The following is a 19,647-nucleotide window of genomic DNA, read 5'->3' as shown; positions in this document are numbered from 1 at the left end:
CTCCTCTAAATCGCCATTTTCTTGCCCGGTTAATAGCAGGCGGTAGGTGCATCTTGGGTAAGCGGGGGCAGGAGAAGGGCTCTGTGAAGGCAGGTGGCATCCCTTACCTTTCCTGGTCTCTTGGATTCTGACTTAGGTCACCTTTTCTGACTACTTTCTGGATAGAACATTCCCTTGAGAGGGACGGGGGAGGACTTGCCTTCCTTAGCTTCCTCTTCATCCAAAGAAGGGAACTGGCCATGAGGGGGGGTCTTAGCCACCAAAGGTGGAAGGAATATTAAATAGTGCTTCCACAGGACCTGGACCTCTAGAGCCCTGAAGATGGAGGTGGCAGATAATTGCATGCTGCCTCTGGATGGGCCTCTGTGGGACCACTGTAATCTAGATTGGTGCTCTGAGAAGGGCCCGGGTGTCCAGGGAGCAGGGGATGTAGGCTCCACGTAGAGCTCATTAAAAGGCTGACAGAGGCCAAGCAACCAGTGTGGGCAGAGAACTGAGACAGAGGACCCTGAGGCGTTGGCCAGCCCTGTGGAGCAGGATTCACCAAGTCCTGCTCTCCTCTGGTGTCCTGCCGGGGGATTCAGAGGGAACAGTTGTCTAGATGGAACAAATCAACCCATGGAGCTTGATGACCACTTGGCTACGGGAGCCCTAGAGGGCCAGTGTCCAGCAGTGTTGGCTTGATGATGAGATGATGCTTCCATGGCGGGGATACAGGGAACAGGGGAGGTGGTGAGCCAGCAAGCATGGATGGAGCAGGCCACAGGCCCCTGGGGAGCAATGTTGAGCTGGTGATATGCTGAGGAGCAGAGTCAGGGAGGGCCTGGAAATAGAGGAGAACTGGGGCGGGGACAGGCGCCAGGGCTTCTGAGGACAAAGGGTAGGAGGGGAGCAAGAGCTGTGTCCTGGGGAGGAAGGAGCCCTGGGCTGTGGTATCAGGCAGGCATTTGGGGTCCCTGGACGCCAGCTGCTGCAAGCCCCCTCCCACTGCTCTGACTGCACTGAGCCTTTGACCCGGGGAGGACAGAGAACTTAGCAGCCTCCCTGCCCCCTTTAGAGCCCCTCCCCTACTAGCCGAGTCCCTCCCTCCGCCCCCGGGCAGTTCTTATCGGCTCCTTCCGTACCTGCTTCCAGCCCGGCTCCCGACTTCATTTCCGAACCTGTTTGGAAATAAAGCAAGCGTCCACAGCCAGAGCCTGGCTGGCCAGGGTAGGGTGGGGCAGGGGATTGGTCACCTGGAGGGGTGAAGGGGGGTTCCCTTCTCTGTTATGACTCTGAGACCGCTCCATAGATTCAGGTTCCCCCAACTGAACTTGAGTTCATTCAGCCTGACATGGCCCTCCGGAGCAGGGGCAGGGACAGAGATAAAAGTCAAACCTGGAGGGGAGGTTTGGGGGCTGGGGGAGGGGTGGAGGGGGACTACTAAAGGAGGGCGCAGGGGTAAGGGGCACCAAGGGGAAGACAAAGAGGGAGGATAGGCAACAGGGGACCAGGGAGGTTTGGATGATGTGTGGATGGTATTATGCAAATTATATGCAAAGCGTTATGCAAAGCAGCACCTATTAGGAAGAGGTGTTTGGAGACACTGAGACATTTGATCTGTAGGTGTGATAATCACTGGCCACCTCTTGATTTATTGAGGTTTGTGGGGTCTGGTTGGGACCACTTGCTGGGCTTCCAACGTCTAATCCAGAGGCCCAGACCTGCTGAACACCTCCCCTGAACCCTATGCCTGGGAACTAGCTGACTGAGGAAAGATCTGCAGCCCGGTCCAGGACTGTGCTGAGTGAAAGTCTCTGGACTAGCTCTCATCTTTCTGGCACTCTCCATTTGGTAGTCTGAGCTGGGGAACTTTAAATGGAGACTGGAGATCAATTGTTTGTTCTGAGATGAGGGTTTGCTCTGTTCCCCAGCCTGGTCTTGAATCTGTGGGCTCAGATGATCCTGTGCCTCAGTCTACTGTGTAACTGAGAGTTAAGGAACTTGTACTATGTCTAACATGAGACCCGGTTCTTAGCATCTAATCAGGAGCTACAGCGGTGTGCATATGGGGTCATAGTGATGGATTACAGCGAGGTAAGCTTCCTTCCTCTTTCTCCCTCTCTCTCTCAAGATCCAGCTGCTCTGTGCTCCAGAACTGACCAGAGTCTCCTAGGGTACAGTGGTCCAGGTGTCTCCTGGGGGTTGCAAGTGTCTGAGCCCAGTCCCCACTCCCTCAGATAAACAATGCTACTCCTCAGCTTTAGCATTGGCCCATTCTTGGGACTTCTGCTGTTCTATCACGTTTGGGCCAGGTTCCTCAGCGTGTATGTCCAAGGACAACCTAGCAAGGACACTCGGGCATCAGCTCAGAGCTCTCAGGGGAAGGCAGAATGTGTGGAAGCCAGGGTGTCTGGACACCATTGGGTGTTTATCGCTGCCGTCAGCCAAGCTCATTCTGTGGTCACCCTTTCCTGAACAGCCCCAGAGGCCATCACTCAGAGTGGTCTTTGTGCCCTTGGTCGGGCCAGCGCCCCTTGCAGCAGAAGGTAGCTATGTGAGGCTGCATTGCAGAAAGGAAGAGCACTGTGCGTCCTTAGCTCTGGCCTGCATTCCCTGGTCCCCAGGGCACCCTGGCAGTTCTCACCTTGTTCCTTGAGTCGGATGATCTCTGTGTCAGAGCCGAAGCTGTTCCAGGCTGTACAGTTGTATATGGTCTGGAAGTCAGCACGCACAATGTTGCTAATGGTTAACGTGGAGATGACGCCCTCCTCGGTGTTCACCGTCTCCACTGTGTAGCGCCCTGATGTCCCCGACTCCAGCACATTCTCCTTCCAGGACCAGGCCTGCCGGGTTGTGCAGGATTAGGAAAGGTCATACCTGGACCATGGTATCACCCCTCCAAGACGTTGACATAACTAGGCTCATGTTCACAATCACTGCCACACACCACCACCATAAACATGTATTTGCATACATATGCCACACACTACACACCTAAATACATCTCATAAATATAAACAACCAGCACAAGCAGGAACATGACTACTATATCAAACATATGACTAGCATGTGCACACACTGATATGTATGCATGCATATACTCCATACTTGAAAGACATCCACATACACACATTGTAAAACACATGTAAATACTCAACACCCATACACATGTCAACATGTGCAAAAGCACAATATACCTACACACTATACCACAAACTAGGAAAATAAATACACATGTACAACACATACATGCGTAAGCACACATATTACAAACACTACACATACACACTACACAAACCTTGCATTCAGAAGTATTCATATGCCATATCGTATCACAATGCACATGCGTGTATGTACCACTGATCACATAAATATAATCATAACATATAAACATATGCCACACCATATATGCACATCAACCATATCACATACTACATAGTACAAACATACATATGTTTATATGTATATATATCACAAACCACATACTACACACACATGTACTTGAAATACATATACATACACATTCCATGACACTGAGTAGCATATCAGGCACTGAATTCCACCAGCATGCAAAAATAAATATACCACAACACATTGTGCACTCATACCATATCACATATAACATATCACATACAACAAGAACACATATCAATGCAGACGCACATATTTATACCATAACATATACACATACCATTATACATGTGCATCACAAATAGCACATGCACACATGCATCACAGTATATAGCACCCCACACACAGACACACAGACACACAGACACACACACACACACACACACACACACACACACTGCATGTATACATATCCTACTGACCATGTACATGCATATCCATACATATCTGAGACTGGGGACACCTCAGAGGATATTTCCCTCCCTGAAGGGTACCCTATGTAGCTCTGCATTGGGAACATTTTGTAGACAGAGGGAGCCTTTGTGGCAGCAATGTAGCCCTCCACATGGCCACTTGTCTGGGCTTCCTTGCCAGTGACCCCTGGTGCTGAGCCTTGAAATTCTTGAAGGAAGGTCGTTACCAGACTGACTGCTCTTCAACTCTGAATGCAACAGAAGACAACCTTGAACTGCTGATCCACTGTTTTCACCTCCCACCATGTTGAGATCATGGTATTGGCCAGCACAACTAGTTTGGGGACTTTCCTTCTTATGGGAATATGTTCAAAATGGTGTGCATCTCTCTTTGTTTATAGGGGTGACTTTACATGAATTTTACCGTCAACCATGTCTATAATCTTGCTCCATGTCAATGCCAGACAGCACAAGTGAAGGTTTGGCTTCCTTCCTAGCTGTGGGGCTGTTTGTGTCATCCTTGGTTGTACTCAGTAAAGCCAGCACCCCTCACCACTGTGTCAACCACGAAGGTCACCAGACTCTGCCAGATGCAGGTCTAGGGGACCTAGTGAGAACCACTAGCTTAGAAATAAATAGCTATAAAGAAAAAGACAATGTAGAAACGCTCAGGGGTGGTTGAGAGGGAATCTTTTACAATGGCCACAAGCTATATTTACAGTTAAAAAATAAGAGTGAATAAGGAGACAGAGGTAATAGTTACCATGTGCAATTATTTGCAATGTTGTGCGAATCTTTCAGATAGCAAATGAACCAAATGCCCGAGACAACATTTAACAACAATAATCTTCTAACAATGTCTTAGTTTACCAGGCCGCATCCCTGGCACACGTAGGCTCTTATTTGAGCAGGGCCCATCTGAACTACAGTCTTCCAGTTGGCCTCAGGGCAGTCTTCTAGTAAGACCATCTGTCCTGGTTTGAATGAGAATACCTCCCAGAGTTGCACATGTTTGAATACTTGATCTACATTGGTGGAACTGTTTGGGAAGGATTAGAAAGTGTGGCCTTGTTAGATGAGGAGGGTCACTGGGGGGGTAGGCTTTGAAGTTTCAAAAAGGCTAGTGCTCCCCGCCCTCTCTGCTTTCTGCTCTCATATCAAGTTGTGAGCTCTCAGCAGTTCCTGACACTGTGCCCTTGCTCTCTTATCTAACCGAATGAACTGTAAGCCTAATTAAATGCTTTCTTTTGTAAATGACCTCTGTCTTCCTGTGTTTTCTTACAGTGATACAAAGTAACTAAGACACCAACTTAGGGGCAGAGTAAACTAGCCTGTGCCCTCAGAAGTGCTACAGAATGTTCTCCTTTTCTTTGTTCTTATACTGGAGCAGCTACAGTTTTAGATTGATGGGGTGTGTGTACCTGGTGTGTTTAGAGAGATGGCTTAGTGGGTTAGGTGTTTGCCACGGGAGGCTGGTGTCCTGAGTTGGATCCCCAAAATCTACATAAATGTGGAAGGAGAGAGCTGATCTCACAGAGTTGGCCTCTGATCTCTACTCATGCACCACAGCATTCAGTCCACCTCCACATCCCACTCACACAACGATAATAAATTTAAAAATTTAAGTCTTTCTTAATAAAAGAAATGTAAACACCAAGTTGCAAATGAAGGCCAAACCGGGGTGAGGGTCGGGGGTGGGGTGGGCTGTGCCTGGTCTGCCCTGGAGACTGAGAGGTTGGAGGGAGAAAGGATAATAGAATGGTCATTTTAGAGGGGGTTTCTCCATACCAGAGGCACAGAGTATCTCCTGGACAGCAGGAGAAGAGCCAGGAGAGGATAATTCTGGGAGGCACAGGGATTGCTGGCAGTAAACTACACCCAGTTTACAATTTTATGACAGTGGCTTTGAGCCCAGGAAAGAAAAGAAATGAGTTGTCTGTCCCCACTGCTGTTTTCACTTGCCCTCTGCCCTCAGGGTACAGATTCGGTCTGAATAATCAATGCTAGCACTTGGAGGCATATATACTCCAAGGTTGCCTGCTCTGGGACAGGGGGCTGCTTCTCCCCAGCTCATCTTCAGGGTGTGGTCTCAAGACACAGATAGGAATCATTTCATCCCAAGGAGGGAAGGGAAGCTCCAAGGCTTGCACCAGTTTTTGGGGTACCCAAGCGTCGGCCGGGGGTAGTTCCTCTGCTGGTACCCTCACCACCTTCCCACCCCAAGCACTCACAATTCGGTCAGGCGGTGGTGTGCTCCGGATGAAGCATTTGATCTGGCCCTTCTCTCCATGGAGGGCATGCTGGGTCTGTGTGCTGGAGATGATGGGGGGTCCTGTTGGGAAGATGACATCACGTTGGGGTTGCAGGAAGGGCAGAGCCCCAGCCGGCACCCTCTTTGGATGGGTTTGGAAGTGCATTCACCAATCCAAGCATTCAGCAGACATTTACAGAAGGCCTGTGCATGCAAGGCAGAGTGTGAGGCAGGAGACCTGAATGATGAATTAGGCATTCTGTCATAAACCTCTCCTGGGATCACGAGTGAATGCTTCTAAGACAGAATTCCCAGAAGACACAAATAACACAAAAGGTGAGTGCTCATGCCAGAGGAGTGGTGCAGATAAAGTACTAACTAGCTTCGGAGGAGAGAGAACGATTCTATCGGCAGATGGGGGAATGCTTTGCAAAGGAGACCGTGAGCCTGGGAAGGGAGTCAAGGCAAGCACTGATATGAGAGAAGATAGCAGCTAGAACGACTGCTGTCCAGCCTTGCTCCCTTGTTGGAATTCAAGCAATTTCTCAGTTGTCCAGCAGAGGGCAAACTTGCCTAAGAAATTGGGTATCTGTTGGGCCAAGAAGGAAAGGAAAGTGGCACTGTTCTGTCACCAAGGGTGGGAATTACCTTGCAAAAGGGAAGTCTGCTAGCTGAGCTCATAGTCTAATCCTATACAGGTCTGAGGAGACACTCTAGCTTACTGTCTTGTTTTTCTCCACATACACAACCAGCCAGGCCAGTTGAAACCACAGCTCCAAACCTGACCCAGTGTTATCCCGTTCAGTGTGTGTGTGTGTGTGTGTGTGTGTGTGTGTGTGTGCAAGGGATATCACTGGAGTGAAGCCTGTCTCACCAACACTTCCAGTTAGCTGCCCTTTATCTCCACCTGACTTGGGCTGGACTGGTTGAAGGACGAGGGTAGGGATGAAAATATTCTCACATGTTCCCAGTCCCTGGGGTGATGGTTGGGATTTAGACTCAGGAAAGAGAGCTAAGAGCGAGAGATTCCTGAGAAGAGGCAAAATTATGCTGGGAACAAAACAAAAATTGCTGCAAACATAATTGCTGTTTATTAACCACCTTAATTAAAACAGATTTGCATTTCTATGAGTGGTTCTCAGCCAAGGGGAAAAACAGGTATTGGGAGAGATGGCTTCTGGGAAATAACTCTGTCTGGTGCACAGATATGGGAGACCTCAAGGTAAGAGCTTTGTCCTCAGAAGGCTTTAGAGGTGGGCTGAGTCTGCCTTTCCTCCTCAGAGTTCCTCCACTCCAAGAAGCTGCTGGCCCCAAGCCACAGTGGCTCTACGTTCTGTGGAACCCGAGTGATGCTTTGCTTTGCAGCTGGGCTAAGTGACGATACCATAGAAAAGTCTTTTCCTTGCATTTCCCAGGAACTAGGAATCCCAAGAGATTTCACAGGTCTCTAAAAGCTGTCAACAAATACATATACATTTTTTGGGCTTCTTGAAAAGAAAACAAAAAACTAGGATAAAGGAAACCAGGCCTGGAGAACCAATGGGCAATTGGCAGCCATCTCCCCCTTCCTCCTGGTACCCGCTTTGATCCAGCTCAGATTATAGTGGTGCCAATTCATTTCCCAAGGCCACGGGTCTGGCTGTCACTCACAGGAGGAGGGCTTTGAGATGGCTGTGTTCTAGCGCCAGGGCCCCACCTAGCAGCCTCACCACCGCTTCTCCCATTCTCCAAGTGCAGGCAGGATAGACAGTCCCATCCCTAGTGGTGCCTGGCAGGTTCTTCCCTTTGGGTCATTTCATCCAGGCCCTAGTCTCACTGTGACTAGCGGAAAATAGGCAAGGGACAGTTTCCTCCCTCCTGATGTTCTCTGCCCAGCGACCCAGGAAAGCCATGCAGGCTGAGGGGAAAAAATGGACAGAATAAATGTTGGCTGGATGCCAGAGCCTAGGCTGGAATGTGGGTCCTTCTCAGGTGCGTGCATGCACGTGCGCGCTTGCGCGCGAGCATGCGTAGTATTTCCCAGGAGCAAAGGAAGAGATCCCCCACCCAAAGTCTTTTAAAGTTTCCAATAAGAAATGCCTGAATGTCTTAAAGCAATGATAAAAATGCCAGCCTCTCCCTCCTTTCCCCTAGACACAAGGATGCTTAGTTAATAGCTCCAGGCAACTGTGTGTCTGAAGGTCCCTAGCTTTGGGAAGGGAGGGCGGGTCACGGCTGACAACAGGCAATGGCAGCTTGGCTCCTCAGCGCCCTCCCCAGAGCAGGCAGTGGGGAGGGTTGCCGATTTCACTGTGTCCTGGCGCGCTGAACGGAGTGTCAGACACAGGCGCGGCAGGAAAAGGCTGCAGCCTGTGTTGCCATGGATATACTGAGGCGCGATCAGATGCTGTTATTTTTAGCCCTGCAGTGCCAATTTATTGGTGGCATCCTGGGGACACACAAGAAAGGCAGGAGAGCTTGGGAGTCTGGGTTCTCCCTGGGATAGGTGATGTGTGAGTGTTCTGCAGTCTGGGTAGACGGAGGAGATTGGCCACCTCACTGCAGCAGTCGCCCTTCTCCAGAGAGGAACTACAGGGCAGGAGTTGAGTAATGGGGACAGCGCGGGGATGCTAAGGAGACATCAAGCTGGGCTTGGTTTTCTTCTACAAAGAAAGAGAGAATGGAGAGTTTGTCTGTGGGTGGCTCTCTGCGTTGAGATATAGTCACTTTGGATCATTTCCTGAATTTGCCTCACACCCTGCTCTCAGGCCAGGACCCTGAAGCCTCCTCACACCAGGACCTGAAGCTCAGGACTTTGCTCTGAGGCAGCCACCAGCACTCGGTGGTGCACAGTGGTGGTGGGGTTCAGGCCTTAGCGTTTCTCAAGCTTACAGACAGGCAAGCCTGATTTCTGACCACAGCCCACATGTGCAGACTTGCTGCCCAGACTTCTTGAGTCTGGCCTGGGCTGGTTCTAGCTTTTTTATAGCAACCTTCGTCCCAGCACCCAGGTCTGATCTGATACTACCACCCCTCAGTGTTTCACAAACAGCCGTCAATGAACTCCCACTCTGAGCACACTTTTCTGCCATGTTTATGTTCACTGTGTATGACGAGACATGCCCCGTGACCTCAGGAGGGCCCTGTAGGCTCGGTCCCTGGGGATAGTGATATGTCTCTCTGGCTGAGCAGCCCAAATGCAATGGGAAGTGGATGATCACAAGAAGTGAGAGGTGTCCCCTTAATTTCTCTGTGGGCCTTGCCATGGGGCTCGGGTCAAAAGGTAGATAAAGGAATATGGTTATCCTGTGACCCTTGACCTCATTTTCTTGGCCAGGATAAAATTCATTACCTCTATTGAGATCCTTTGGAAGGTGTGGAAAAGGAGGAGAGGATCCACAGACTTACCAGTTTGCCTTTACCTCCACAGACAGACAGAAGGCTGTGTGAGGGGCAACAATGCCTAGACTCAGTGACCTCCGTTTTGGGGACAACACCTCATACCAAGATGCCTTGGGACTCTCCCCTCCTTCGAATTTCCCACTCCCATTGTGGTGTTTGAGTGGGGCCCTTACCATTGACAGTCAAGGTCACCTCTCTCTCCCCAGCTCCTACCCGGGGCACCACAGCCCGGCACACGTACTTCCCGGCATCCTCTTGGCGGACAGATTTGAGGGTTAGGGTCTTTTCATTGCTCAGGACCTAGGAGGAGGGAGGAAGGTCAGATACAAAGAGTAAGGGAAGGTTTTCTCTGCCTGAGGCAGATTGCTGACACAGACGCCAACATCTCTCTAAACACCCAGGCGAAGTGAGAGTTAAGAGACAGATAGTGCGCTTAAGGCTTACACACACGCACACACACACACACACACACACACACACACACACACACACACACACACACACACCTCTTTCCAGATGCAGGCCTGTGGGCGTAGTGTGTGGTGGTGTCAGGGATGTGGGATTTACTAACAAGGACCCATGACTTCTTCATACAGAGAGAAGGATGCTACCCTTTTGTGACCTCCCAGCTCCCCATGGGTAAATTTATCCCACTACTGAATGTGGAGGGTCTTTGAATCTAGGTTTTCTGAGTCATTATTAGCAAACCCTTGGGAGATAGCTGGAGATGATGCTATTAACCAGTCTTGGACACTAGCTATTCCTGGCTCCGGCACTCAATACCTGCATGGAATCAGTCATTTACTGACTATCTCAGAGGCTCATCCATCTAAAGGGAGCAATGACACCACTTGACCTGGTGCTGTAGCTGTGAGCACATAACAGACTATCTGACCACAAAACAGTGCTGAGATTAAAGGTAATGTTTTTGTTGGTTTGTTTTTTCAGGATGGGATTTCTGTTTGTAGCCCTGGCTATCATGGAACTCTATTCTGTAGACCAGGGGTGCCTCAAACTCACGAAGCTGCCTCTGCTGGCATTAAAGGTCTGTGTCATCATCACCCAGTGACTAAGAGTAAGTTTATTGGGGGGAAAGCTTAGAAATCTTTCTAGTGCTAGGGCAAACTGCCTTATGTACAGTGTGCTCAGAGTGACTTGGGTACAGGGAGACCTCGAGTTCCTGCTCCTCTTTCTCGGATCCCTTGGATTACTATAGAGATGGGCTCCCCACAAGCCCTACTGCCTGCTCCACTATCTATGCCACGATTTCTGCCGTAGGACCCTGGAGCCTGGCCTGCGGACTCACCACACCAGAACCTCGTTTCATCCACACGATGGTCAGAGATGGGTTGCCGATCCACGCACAGCTGAAGACAGCGTCTGAGCCCAGATCTACCAGCAGGGACTGAGGCTCTGAGGTCATTCGAGGGCCAACTGTGATGGGGAGGAAAGAGGAGATGGGCTCAAGAGGGCTGGGGAGCTCTGGGGGCCTTCCTGCTCCCTTCTCCTTTCCATCCACCCCCAACTGGAGGAAGGGAGGCAGCTGAGAACTTAGCCACCTCCGTCCACTTCAACCCCAATCACCCCAATCAACACCTCAATCAACCCACTCCCTCAGGTTTCTGTTGAGGCTAGACCTGAGGTACAGGAGCAGGACTTTGCAAGTAAGAAGGAGATACCTTTTGTCCAGGTTCAACCTTTCTCGGGTCTACAGAGTAGGTGGTACCAGTCACAGGACAAAGACACTTTAGGCCAATTTATACCTCGATTTACCTTTCAATCCCTTTCTTTTAAAAGTCCTTGCTTCGTCTGGCTTCAGAGAGTTGAGGGGACCTCTTGCTCCAGAAATCTTGGGCATTGGGACCATGACTTGAAATGACCTGGTCCACTGTTCTAGATATTTACAGGGTGTCTTCTATCCAAGACACCTCAGACCCCTTCTTAGCTTTCTAGAAGTAGACTAGCTCTTGGCCCCACCTCTGGCACCCCTACGCAGTCCTTGTCTGCCCTAGTCCAACACCCTGGCCTGTAGACCAGGTCTGTTGCATATAATATCTGGGTTATGTGGAGAGCTGTGCAGGCAGGAGTGCTTCTTGAGAAGAACTAGTTGTCTAGAACTGGGAGATGGAGAGTAGTTTCAAGATGTAACAGGTAAGACAATGAGTTACTGAATCTTCATGGGACCTAAGGGTCAGGCAAAGTCAAGTTTGTGAAAGTGCTTTCCATCTCCCTCATTTTGAGAATAAGATAGACGTATGGACTCTATGTGTGTGTCCCCCTCAGATTTATATGTTGAAGCCCCCATTGTGGATGTATTAGGAGGGTAGGGCCCTTGGGAAGTGATTGGGATCTTCGGGCACTAGGACAGTCATGCTGGCCCTTTCCCTCTGCTGGTCATCCCTCCCAGTCCTCCGTAATTAGTCACTGTACTAGGAGATGGCGCCTCGTAGGGATGAGTCAAGGATCTAAACAGGAGTGGTACTAGGAGCTGCTGTAAACGCAACATGGACACTGTGCTTTGTGTGATGAATCTAGCTACAATCTCAGCCACACAGCCACTGTCTGCCGCCAGGGTTTCCTCAGTCCCCACACTCACAGTACACGTCCACTGTGCGGCTGAGGTTGGTGCTGCCCAAGGCATTGGTCACTTCGCAGGATACAGGCTCTGAGAAGTACGTGTAGTCCACGGTGGTCCTATACAGCTCCCCGGATGCGTCCTTGATGATGTGACCCCGTTTGGCCCACCTGCAACGAAGGCAGAGGTCTACTGAGGGGGTATCTCGTCAGAAGCTGAACCTACCAATCCCTCAAGAAAGTGGGATGAACTTGTACCCATAGGTGGTCGTGCAGGTGATTGCCTTTGAGCCATGGTCACCCGGCAGTCAGAGGCACTTGACAAGAAGGTTATTTGGGAGGTGAGTTACCTGGCTGGACATCCCATGGTGGCCAGGTTGTTTGTTAATCCAACTCCCAGTCACCTGAGAGTCTGGCCATACTGCTCTGAACTCTATCCTGGGCCCCAAGCCAGGCCAGGTAGGCAAAGGAGGGAGGCTGAGTGTATGATGTCAGAGGCGAGGGCTAATGATGCATGCCCTGCATATGCAGGAATGTTACACGCGTGTGTGTGCGCACCCCCCGAATACACCGATAAAATAGGCTTCAAGAAGTCCGGTTTCCAGACAAGGTAAGATGTAGGATGGGGTTTTTGAATCTCCACATTATGCTCTCACTCAGCAACTCTCCCAGCTCCTGCTCCCCACAGGTCCCTCATCCCCCTCCCCCTCTTCTTCTTGTCAATCTCTCAGTCTTCCTCCCAGGGTAGATACTTGATTTTACTATCTGTTGATTCTGCCCTCCCACCCTGGTCTCGTTCCTTTGAGGCCACAGATGCATTAGTCCTGGTTGGGTGTAGATCAGTAGGTAGGAAACATCGCTCATGAGCTGATCAGCGCCATATTGAAAGGAGGAGACTAAAAAACCGTAGCTATCACTTGATCTTAGCCCTGGAGTAGTGATTACGATATCGGACCAGGCACCAGGTGACTGCCATGTGCACAAAGGGGCATATGAGTGTGTGTGCATGTACGAAAATGCACATAATATATTCACATATGCTCATGAGGTTTTTCATGGGTGTGCAAGCATGAGTATATGCATATATGCCTGTGTATATATACTTTAACAGGGTTTGCTTGTGTACAGGTGAGTAAGTATGTATATATATGTATATATGTGTACATGAGAGGGTTTATATGTGTACAAGTTTAGATATGTACACATGTATATATATGTGTACATGTGTGTGCACCTGTAAGTGTGAGAATGTCGTGTGTGCCCATGACTTTTGCCTGTGTGCACTTGTATACATGTGTACATGGGGAGTTAGGTGACTATAAGTGTGAATATGTGCTTGTGTGTTCATATAAGGAGTTTGCATGTGTGTAAGTGTATGTGCATGCACATACCCATCTGTGCATGAATACAGGTGAATAAATATGTGAAAGTATGAGCATGTGCATATGTGTATGTATGTGCATGTGAGGGTATGCATGTATGCAAGTGTAAGTGCATGTGTGTACGTCTATGTGCACACATACACATATGCATGTACTTGCTTGTGTGCTTGTCTTCCTTTAGATTACAGATTCTTAAGGCAAAAGCATTTATAGTTTCTTGGCTTAAATTTAAATGACAACATTCACTCTTCGAAAACATAAAACTTCTAACCAGGCTTCTTGGAATCTGCAGCTGTCTTGGGCTGTTTGTAAAGCTAGAGAGGCCTCTGGGGCCCACAGCTGGCCCAGGCACTGGCCATCCTCTCGCCACCGCAACTTCTCTCCCCTTCCTTTCTCTGCTCCCGGAGCTCTCTCGGTCACACAGATTCTGTCTCCTCCACCTTCTCCCTAGCTCTTGGCTCAGTGTGGTTTGTCTAGCCCCAAGAGAGACGGCCACTTCTCCGCATCCCAAGGAACACCTAGACTGGCTCCATGTGGTTATTATCTTGAATTAATATCGAGTAACTATTAAGAACACGATTAATAATAACAATTATAATTTAACAACAGAGCAAACCATAGCTCCCCGAGAGCTTAAGGAGCTTCCTAACAAACCGTTATGAGTTATTCATGAGTCGTTTCAATTCCTAACTTTAATTTAATGACCAGACTTAATAGTTAGGCACGGCCCCTGCCTGAGGTGGATTAATTCTCTTCCAGACACACAGCTGGGGATCAGTGTCCAACCTCTACTCCTTCTGCCCTGTCGAAGGGAGGGCTTATAAGTGGTGAGACACTGCAGCAAGGCTGATGAGGAGCTGATAGCTGAGAGGTGTGTGGGAAGCAGCTCACGTAAGCCTGGATGCTTATAGCTTGGAGCTCGAGCTAGGCCCGCGTCTGTGCCCAGGGATGCTGGTTCAGACAGGCGGGCTGCTTTTTTGGGGGGAATCCTGGAGAAGTTGGGAGCTTCTTCCCTCTCTTCCTGGGGCACTCACTGGGGAGCTCAGGGAGGGCTATGCTCCCCAAGATCAGATTGTCAGAACGTCTGGGGTCCAGCAGGCCTGTAACCCAAAACTCCAGGATCTGTAGTTGTATCTTCTAGGCCAGGGTGGCTTTTCTCTTCACCCAAAGAGGAAGAATTAGGAGACAGTTTTCTGCCTCAGAAGAGATCTGAACCAGCTCAGCATGAGATTCCACAGGAGGGAAGGCAGGGTGGAGGTTCTGACCAATCTGATTCAGGGTCATGGAAGGAGGAGGGAGTTGCCTATAGGACTGGATTTCAGGGGACTGAACCCTGGGCTTTTGGGAAGGTGACTCCCCTCCTCCAGCTCCCTAAGAGCTTTCTGTTCATATCTTGACCTATCCAGTCTTTCTTTTCTTCCCTTACTCCCTTCACACATTAAAGAGCTCTCTAAAGGCCCTTCAAGAAGCACATGAGCCTTAGCTCATTTCAGCCTTGGGCCACAGGGTCCAGGATCCAAAGAGCAGCTTCCCACTTAACCCACATATTCCCTGCCAGTTTGTGGCTCGCCCGCCTCTGCCTGGTGCCCGCCACCTCGTCATCACCACCTCTCCCAGATTCTGCTCAAACTGCTTCAGCCTAAGCCTTTCCAATCAACGTCTAATTCGGTCTGAACAAACGTAAGAGGATTAATTATTTACATCACAGAAACAAGAGCCCCAACATGTCGCAGCTGTAGGTTGGTCAAGCAGCCCTGCATGCTTCATCTGGGCAGTTGTACTCTTTTTTTAATCCCATCTCTGCCTAAGACCTCAGAGAAAAAAGCCCAGAGCACTTCTTGTTGTGTTTGAGCCTGGTCCCTGGGTTCCTTCAGGCAGTGGAGAGGCAGCTTCCGTGAGCTGTCAGATTCCATCCCAGGCCAGGGTTGAGAGAGGATACACGTCTAATTTCAGAGGTTGCAGCCTCTTAGATGGACCCGGGAGGAAGCAATCAAGATGAACGAAGGAAGAAACAAAGATCGCTGTAATCTTGTCCATGTCACTTGGGGAAAACCAATGCACTTATGATAAAGATTTGCTTACGGCACTCTTCTCCTGGGTCTTAGCGCTATGTGGAAAATGAATCTGGGGTGTTGCTGGCAAGACCTTGCTGGGGGGAAGGGGGCTGAACGGGAGCGCCACATCTCTTCTTGCCTTTATAGCCCAGCACAGCTTTTTCACCTCTTCCTCAGGGAAGAAGAGCTCCCAAGTTCTTTTGAGGTCTAAAGCAAATCCAAGCTGGTACTTCCACAACCATAGAAACTTCAGCTAATCAGAAGGCTCTAAGAATTGGTAGTAAATAAGAACGTTGACAACCTGCAGGGAACCCAACCACTCTTGTTACTTTTCTTTTACCAGGAACTCATGTAGGGCTCAGAGTAGGAAGGGAAGGGAAGGAGTTCTACAGAATCCGATAGTCTAGGAGAATTGCATGTTCTCTTTGTCTTCACTGTTAGCTTGAAGAAGTACAAATATCCAGGAGAAAGAAAAGCTTTAATTTCAACTAGCTGCCATCTTTTCTGCACCTAGATTTGCTAGCTATTCATGTTTGATCACGCACAGTTCAAAATGACACCCTTGTGTATGCTCATACTCTCTCTTTTTTCTTGCTGTCCTGGGTCCGAGTCGAACCCAGCAGTGGGGTACCCTGCTGAGGTCAGGAGGCAGGTGGGGGACTTCAGGCCTTTGGGTGAAGGCTGCTGACTATCTGGGGCATGCTGCCATGCTTCCTGCTCAACGGATCACCGGGTCCCTGGCTAACAGGGAGCCTGGCGGTGACATGGAAATGGGGAGTTGAGTGTCCCAGTCTCTTAGGCTCCCTAGGGATTTTGGGGATTGCAGTGATGGTCAATGGACAGGCTGTCTGCCTGTCTGGTGGGGGATGCTTAAGGATGGGAAAGGAGCTGGCATTTGAAGTGTCTCCTGGGAAGAGGACACCTGTCTAGGGACCCTGAGCTGAGAGCTGGGAGCAGACAGGAGAGAAGCACAGGATGTCAGGGACAGTGAGAAGCCTAGAGAAAAGCACCGTTGTTGGCATTTTCTACATCTTCTTGCACTTCTGGATAGTGTCAGATTCAGGGAAATCAGTCTCTGAACCTGACTAGACATAGGATTACTGGTGGATGTCAGAGGCCATCTGATCTTCTTGCTTCCAGTGAGGCAAGGGTTAACTCAGAAGGGATGGATAGAGGGGCTGTAAGCCTTCCTGACTTCAGGTCCCACTGCTACTCTATTATCCACACGGCAGGGAGCCAGAGCCGTTCACTATGTCCACCCTGAGTCTACCATGGCTTTCTCTGTGGCCCATTGCCCTTTCTCCCACCTGCTGGGACCGCTTAGCTTCGTGCCTCGCGTCTTCCCTCTCTCTCCTCCACATCCCTAGTCATTGCCTTCCTTGACTGGGACCATTAGAATTCTTGCCACTTGCAGAAACTGCAGCTTAATAGCTCGTATCCATGGTGGAAGCGATGTCCTGGGCTCTACCATCAAGCCTGGGTTGGTGGGAAGTCAGAGTTGTGGGCCGCTCTACAAAGCATCAACCTTTGAGATCACTTAGTTCCCGGAATGCCGCGTGGTGACATGCAGGCAGGAAGGGGCCCAGAGGAGCAGCTCTGAAGGTTTGTTTGATCAGTCAGGTGCATGTAAGGAATGCCGAGTGTGCGCCAAGCGGCACGATGCGTGCTGAGAGCCATAAGTGACTAAATTGCAGTCCTTGCCTCTGAGAAACTCGGTCAGAAGGCGGAGACGGGCATGGGAAGAACAGTGATGCCTTTATCAGTGATGTGGATGAGGAATCAGGGTGAGGCGGTGGCTCTGCAGGATTCCAGGTGCCCTCTGGGCTCTGGCCAACTATACAGTGCTAAGTACACAGAGTTACCCATTCTGCTAGTGGTTTCAACATGTGTCTCAGCCTTGTTCTGTCACTTCAGAAATATGGAATAAACAAGTCATTGAAAGAGGAGGGGCGCCCCTGAATCCTTGGCAGAGGGGATGCATTTGAGCTTGAACGGAAGAGAGGGTCTGTCTGGCTAGCAGGTGGGTCTGGCATGTGGGGGAGGGAGGAGGCTGTCTGGATACCTGCTGTGAAGCAATACTGTGGCCCATGACAGGTGTGGGGGTGGAGGAGCCTTAGACCAAGCTGTCTTCACAGCAGTGATGCTCACCTGTACTGGGTGACAGCTGGGTTGGCCTTTGCAGAGCAGTGGAACGTGACGATATTGTCCTCCAATACCGGCTGTGGTTCTACCGACAAGTTGACAAGCGGTGGATCTGCAGGGAGAAGGGATGCACATACAGACAGGGGAAGGAATAGGGCAGGAAGACAGGGAAGGGCCAAGCCAGGGATCCTACCACCCAGGGACAATGGCGTTGGAGTCCCAGGAGAGTGAGGGGGGCCTCAGCAGGAGGCCATATTGCTCCCTGGAAATGGCTGCTACAGATAGCCCTGGGTGATGGGTGCTGGGTGCTGGGTGCTGGGTGCTGGGTGCTGGGTGCTGGGTGCTGGGTGCTGGGTGCTGGGTGTTGGGTGCTGGTCCCTTTGTGACTCAGGGTCTGAACTGAACTGAACATCCATCTCTGGTGCACTGACTTCCCAGGCCCCAGATACATACAGCTTAGCTTCGACTTCCACTCCACTTGAGGAGAGTGGTGGGAAGGGCCTCTCAACCCACAGAACAAGCTTTCTGTCTGTGAAATGTCTGTGTATTCTGTCCATGTAAAGGTTGTGGGGCCTCTGGTAACTCGAAGGCGGCATTTTTATCCTTTCATCTCTGCTGAGTCCTGACTGGTGTCAGTGGGCCCTCACCATCCTGAGCTGGGCAGCTTGTTTTCTCGTCTGACATGATAGGAAGCCATGTTGTGAAGTGCTAAATGGTCTGAGGCGGAAGAGACGGAAAGTGGGAGATGGGAAGGCCACAGAGGGACCCACGTGGTTTGGTGGTGGGCATGGGAAACTGGGGGAGGCAAATCATACAACATAGAGAATGGGTGTGCAACCACAGGAATGACAGATGAGGGAGGGAGAGAGGGAGAGGGGGGAGGAGAGAGAGAGAGAGAGAGAGAGAGAGAGAGAGAGAGAGAGAGAGAGAGAGATATCCACCGAGGCTTGAAGAAGGGTAAGAAAAGGAGAGACCTAGGATGGGAGTAGGGAGGAAAATAAAAAGTGAGATGAGGCTGTGCATAGACAAACCCAGACCAAGATACTGTAGAGAACGCAGGAGAGCCACGGAGACCTAACACATAGAAAATGATAGGGCATCGGAGAGAAAGAATACATGAAACAAAAAAAACAAAAACAAAAACAAAAACAAAAAAATTCACAGGAGAATGGGTGGGTAGGGGCAGAGATGGAAGACAGAGAGACAGAGGGAGAGACAGAGATAGAGGGTGATAAACAGAGAGACGACAGAGACAGAGAGACAAAGAGACAGGGAGGGACAGAGACAGAAAGGCAGGGAGAACGGAAGGATGGGGCTAGCAGAACTGAAGATCTGCAGAGATGCAGAGAAGCAGACCTAGGCCCAGGGAACAGCCTGTTGGTCTGGTGACTTCTCCCTTCTCTGGCAGTCAGCTCCACGCTTTCCCCAGAGGTTGGCTCATGCTGACATTGTATTCCCTGTAGCTCCCAAGCCTGGGCCCAGCCCTTCCAGGCATCCTGGCACCCAGGGTGCTGGAGAAGGGAGGCTGAGTTCCTCAACAGGGCCTGGAAGCAGGGCTAGAGTGCAGTTCCAGGCTGAGTTAGAGGGCGCTAAGTTCTCATGGCCTCAGTAGCACCTGGGACTTCAACTCCTGAGCTAGTGCCTGCCAATGAGTGGCCAGGTACCAGAAGTTCACAAGGATTTTCTGTGGATTCAGTCCAGTCTCAGAAAATGCAGTGAGATGCCGGCTTCTCAGAGGCTGTGGAGGATATATGCGTGGGGCACCCCAGGGAGTGACTTTCTCCTCGTGTTCTGGGCTCCAGGTTCAAGACTGTAGGAGGGCCCTGAGAGTCATACCTAAGTTGTGGACTGAGTTTGGGGGTTGGAGACTCTGTGTCCCAGATTCTGACTGTGAGCTGCTGCTCAGGTTGGGTGCTGGGTGTGGGCACGGGGGCTGAGCTGAGATGCTCTCTGCAGATGCTGGCAAAGAACCCCACTTCTGAGTAGCAGGTGGCCACCTGTGCTTGTGTCTCTTCTCCCTACATTGTCACCTACTTCCAGAAGGGTGACTGCAGGCA

The 19,647-nt window shown here is 50.3% G+C and overlaps 1 protein-coding gene across 4 annotated transcripts in view; it reads right to left on the bottom strand.

The window, feature by feature from the left end:
• Positions 1–19,647, bottom strand: part of Kirrel3 (kirre like nephrin family adhesion molecule 3) — a 542,831-nt gene that overhangs the window by 10,148 nt on the left and 513,036 nt on the right. For 2 of the 4 annotated variants that reach the window (XM_032910358.1, XM_032910361.1), the window contains exons 7-13: positions 17,597–17,702; positions 12,035–12,183; positions 10,745–10,872; positions 9,612–9,738; positions 6,038–6,138; positions 2,627–2,825; positions 1,125–1,160 (exon numbers count right to left, since the gene is read on the bottom strand). In XM_032910358.1, the coding sequence (XP_032766249.1) occupies positions 1,125–1,160; positions 2,627–2,825; positions 6,038–6,138; positions 9,612–9,738; positions 10,745–10,872; positions 12,035–12,183; positions 17,597–17,702 (846 nt within the window). The remainder of the gene's footprint in view (positions 1–1,124; positions 1,161–2,626; positions 2,826–6,037; positions 6,139–9,611; positions 9,739–10,744; positions 10,873–12,034; positions 12,184–17,596; positions 17,703–19,647) is intronic. The other 2 variants (XM_032910359.1, XM_032910362.1) reach the window with 1 other exon arrangement.

Source organism: Rattus rattus, chromosome 8, assembly GCF_011064425.1.
Source record: "Rattus rattus isolate New Zealand chromosome 8, Rrattus_CSIRO_v1, whole genome shotgun sequence".
Classification (NCBI taxonomy): Eukaryota; Metazoa; Chordata; class Mammalia; order Rodentia; family Muridae; genus Rattus; species Rattus rattus.
This window is presented reverse-complemented; position numbering and strand designations above follow the sequence as displayed.